Below are 4,890 nucleotides of genomic sequence, written 5' to 3'. Positions count from 1 at the left end.
ACAAACCACTATAAATGCCCGAGGAAACATCACAGAAGCGCTTCACAGGAGGCTCCCAAGCACTGAGGATGTCACCTAGACAGGGGACAAAATGTCTGCAACACAAATTCCCAGCTCAGCGAACAGATTCTGCTTTTATGGACAGGACATACTGCTGTCAAACTGATGCCAATGCTGTAGTTGCATTGGAACAATGTGGGTAGGGGCATGGCTAGGTCCGCAATTCAAGTTTTCAGTATGACCATCAGACATTTTCCAGTTAGCACTGCGCATCACTTTTCCCTTTCCCCATTGATAGTTTCCTGTTCAAATGGAAGTTTTAAGATAAATCTTCAATCAGTACAGTGTTAGTGGAATAAAGACATAACACCCATAGCGACATGACATTCTTTGACTGGTCTGACAGTCTTCAGATTCAGTGCTTTACTGAACTAAAGGAATGACCTCAATTCACAGTCGTCAGTGAGATGTTGCCTAGTATTGATAGCACTGTTTTCAGCCTCTCAGGCTCCATGTTTGGGAATTCCTTCCTCCCTTTCTATACTCTTTAAGATCTTCTTTAAATCCTGCCTCTTTGACCAAGCCTGAAGTCACATATCCTAATGTCTTTATTTGGCTTCCATCCATTATACAGCTCCTCGGGCCATTGTTGATGTTATTGTTTTAATGGCATGAGCATCAGTCGTATTAGATTCTTGAGCAGTAGGCAAATCAACAATGATGTGGAAAAGACAGGAAAGTGGATGTGAGGAATGTCTGATCATTCATGATCCTATTGAATGGCATAGCAGCTCGAGGGGCCGAATGGCCTACTCCTACTGCTTGCTGGCATGGGCTGTGGGAGACAATTGTGCTTTTGTTGCCAAGTATCCAACAATCAGCACTTCCTAAGGCAGGAAGTTGAGCCATGGGCTTGTTAATGACAGATTTATCATCAAGAAGATGGGAGGTGGAGTTTACATGATCTTGAAGTTGAATGTATTACAGATGGAAACAAAATGTTTAGAAAGCTAGACTAATATATGGATGCTTCAAGTTTGACGATAGGAAGAAGGAGATGGTGGTGTAGTGGTAAAGTCACAAGACTAGCAATGCAAAATCCAGACCAGTGGTCTGATTCGATTTGATTTATTTTATTGTCACATGTTTTTCATTACAAAATACAGTGAAAAGTTTTATATGGTGTCGCCACACTATACGGGGACACAGGTTCAAATTTCACTATAATGGCGAGCAGAATTCAAATTCAGTTATCAAGTCTGAAGTAGAAAACTAGTCTCAGTAACAGTGATATGGAAACCATCGCGTTTTCAAAATCCATTTGGCCCTTTGTGGAAGGAAATCTTTCATCCTTAACTGATCTGGCCTACAAGTGACCCCAAACCGACAGCAATGAGGCTGACCGAAAAGGCTGAGCATTTAGGTTCAAGGGCAACTAGGGATGGGAAAGTAATATTGGTCTTGTCAGTGATGCCCAGATCACATGAAAGACTGATTTTTAGTATGAGGCTGTTGACATGGAATGGGGTGAAAGGAGTGAATGCATCACGTGATTACTTGCTGAGGAAGCAATAAAATTTCATAAAAAGGAGGAACCTTCGAATGTAAAAGAGGGTTTAATGGGTGGGAGGGGTGAATGCGAAATGAGAGGGAGGGAGACATTACGAAGGTGCTCTTCAGAGAACACTGTGGCATAAAGAGAGAAAATTAACAAAACAAAATTAGCAAGTAGTGAGAAAATCCCCTTTAAACTGACTTGTGCAGAATGGGCAAGAAAACACCAAAACCAACGATAAGTTTGAGTGAAGTACAAGAATGAAATTTGCAAAAATGAATCAACAACTAGCCAATTTTTTATGAACTAAAACTCAGATTGTGGTGAATAGGGAGAAACGGTTTAACATACAGATGATGGTGACTGACAGCCCAGTATAACATTTATAGGCCACTCCCCCAGCCGAAAGTCTGCAGAAAAGGCTGGCTGACTGCCAAAGAAAAATTTCAAGGCCTGTTCCCAGTTGGGAATCTGTGGATGAAGCTTAGCAAGCAGCCTCCGTGAAATGTGAAAGACTCTTTCTGACGGGTATCCTCAGGGCAAGGGTCAGTTGATAGCCCCCAGAAAATTAAATCTCAACTACATATTGTTTTTTTCCACTGTCACTGGATCTAAATACCTGTGCTTCCAGCAGAATCTCGTTGAGGTATCTAGGGTCTCACTTGCTGACCACTACTACTGCCCTCCCTCGCTAACCCCCCCAACCCCCACTGCCTCTTTTTTTGTGAATGCCAAACTCAACTACAAGTCAACCAGCAGCTGCAACGCCAGCAGTTGCCATTCAAGTATTAAGACTTTGGGAGAGTGGGCAGAGGTCTCAACTCCTGACAACTGCCGGCCAACCAGCAGCTGGCAGCTCTAGTGCTCAACAGAGCCAAAAAGGTGGAGAGGGCTGTGGCAGCTGCTGGAATGACAGACTGCAGAGTACCACAAGTGCACAGTCACCTAGGTCACAGGTAAGTGATGTGTCTGTGTGTGTTCTATTCCAGAAAGCCACTTAGTAAAGGATAGGACTGAAGCCAATTGTTTATGTGTAATTAGAGATTTGCTGGTGCAGGAATGATGGGCCAAAAGGCCTCCTCCTGCTCTGCAATAATTTTCCTTTACAAGCATACACCTAAGCTGATCACCAGTTTCAGTACGCATTATATCCAATTCAAAACTGCAACACTGACATTAAGCACAGCATCTGAAATATCCTCATCCAATACCAGGTCCAGGTTTCAAACTTACCTCCTTTGGATCTGGTCCAATGCAGTCTTCATTCTCTGTTTGTACTGTTTGCGTTTCTCTGCAGTTATGTAAACATGCATTACAGAGCCGTTCTTCCATCGAGTGTGTGCAAAGCGGCCACAGTATTTGGCGTTCACCAGTTTCACTCTAGTTTCCTGTTCAAATGGAAGTTTTAAAATAAATCTTCAATCAGTACTGTGTTAGTGGAATGAAGACATAACACCCATAGTGACATGACTGGTCTGACAGTCTTCAGACTCAGTGCTTTACTGTACCAAAGGAATGACCTTAGTTCACAGTCATCAGTGAAATGGAGCCAAGCAGTTTTGCAGCTTCCCCATCAGGTCTCAACTATAGTTTAAAATATTGATAGGTGAAGCTTTATGACAATGATCAGCAGAAATAAAAGATAAGTTAAATTTGATTTTTATCTAATGAAATCATTTTAACAGTTAAAATGGGGAAAAAAATCTAATAGTAAATATCTGATCACTGTCTCATCTCCCATTGCCAGTGTTAAACCAAGTTTCAAGCCAACTAACAATTCCATTTCTGAATGTGTAACACTGGAGGAAAACCAGGGAGAAATAAAGGCAAGGTCACCATAGTCCTACTCTTGTTAGAGAGTGGTGATGGTTTAACCTGAGGGCTACCACATCTCAGGGAAAGGTTGAGAAGGAGAATCCTTCAATGATAACCTCAGCCAGTGCAGGAATTGAACTCATACTATAGGCATCAACCCCACATTGCAAGCTGGCCATCAATAACTCCAAGGCAAAATCAGCACAAGACTGGCACTGCAGGACAAGACACTCCCCCTTTCTATGACACTTACTGCCAAAGTTCAGGAGTTATATGAGTTAAAGGTCACAAAACCCATCTGTTAGCAACTGAGGAAAGGTGTGAAATGTTAAGTGAGATGGGTAGGATGCCAGGTGGATAGGCACGGAGGGTAATGTGGCAGGTAAATAAGGGGATAGAGTGCCAGGTGGGTGAGGTGAGTAGATTGTCAGGTAAGTGAGTGAGTGTTTATGAAGGGTTGGGGATAGAGGGGTACAGGAGGGTGGGGCAGGTGTGTCTGGGGGGAGGGCGTCCAGTGTGTTGAGGCCATGGGTTTGTCAGGTCGAGTTGGGTGTCAGAGGTGATGCTGTTAGATTGAGTCAGAGAGTGTCAACTCCAATGGGAAGGGAGAGTGTTGAGTTGAGTCAGGTAGGGGTGTGATAACTCATGGGTAAGTCTTGGTTCTGGTAGATTGGTGAATGGTGTCACATCATGGGTAGGGGGTGGGGTCATAGAGTCCGGAACTTTGGGGGCAATGTGCCAGTCAACTCTGGGGATATCAGTGAGTGGGCATTAGCGCTCATTTTAATAGCTATCCAGGAATTAGATTAGGTTTCTAATCCTCTGACGCTAACTATTAAACTGAATTGAGTCATAACTGTGGGAGGTGCGGTAGTAGTTTGCGCACCGACCTTTACACCGCTGAGGCCAAACGCCAGCTCGCAGATACCTCCTCCTACTGCCCCCTTGACCATGACCCCACCTCCCACCACCAAACCATCATCTCCCAGACCATCCATGACCTCATCACCTCAGGGGATCTCCCATCCACCACCTCTAACCTCATTGTCCCACAACCCCGCACCACCCGTTTCTACCTCCTGCCCAAAATCCACAAACCTGACTACCCCGGCCGACCCATTGTCTCAGCCTGCTCCTGCCCAACCGAACTAATCTCTGTATACCTCGACACGGTCCTGTCCCCCTTAGTCCAAGAACTCCCCACCTACGTCCGGGACACCACCCATGCCCTCCACCTCCTCCATGAGTTTCGCTTCCCCGGTCCCCAACGCCTTATCTTCACCATGGACATCCAGTCCCTTTACACCTCCATCCCCCATCACGAAGGACTCAAAGCCCTCCACTTCTTCCTTTCCCGCCGTACCAACCAGTATCCTTCCACTGACACCCTCCTTCGACTGACTGAACTGGTCCTCACCCTGAACAACTTCTCTTTCCAATCCTCCCACTTCCTCCAAACAAAAGGAGTAGCCATGGGCACCCGCATAGGCCCAAGCTATGCCTGCCTCTTCGGAGGATAT

General features: G+C 45.1%; 1 protein-coding gene across 1 annotated transcript in view; it reads right to left on the bottom strand.

Annotated features, from left to right (window-relative positions):
* Window positions 1–4,890, bottom strand: part of LOC122551170 (von Willebrand factor A domain-containing protein 3B-like) — a 153,409-nt gene that overhangs the window by 91,084 nt on the left and 57,435 nt on the right. Inside the window, exon 9 of the mRNA XM_043692794.1 lies at window positions 2,789–2,943. Within this exon, the coding sequence (XP_043548729.1) occupies window positions 2,789–2,943 (155 nt within the window). The remainder of the gene's footprint in view (window positions 1–2,788; window positions 2,944–4,890) is intronic.

The sequence above is a fragment of the Chiloscyllium plagiosum genome, chromosome 6 (assembly GCF_004010195.1).
Source record: "Chiloscyllium plagiosum isolate BGI_BamShark_2017 chromosome 6, ASM401019v2, whole genome shotgun sequence".
NCBI lineage: Eukaryota > Metazoa > Chordata > Chondrichthyes > Orectolobiformes > Hemiscylliidae > Chiloscyllium > Chiloscyllium plagiosum.
Note: the sequence above shows the minus strand (reverse complement) of the source record. Positions and strands in the feature narration are given on the sequence as shown.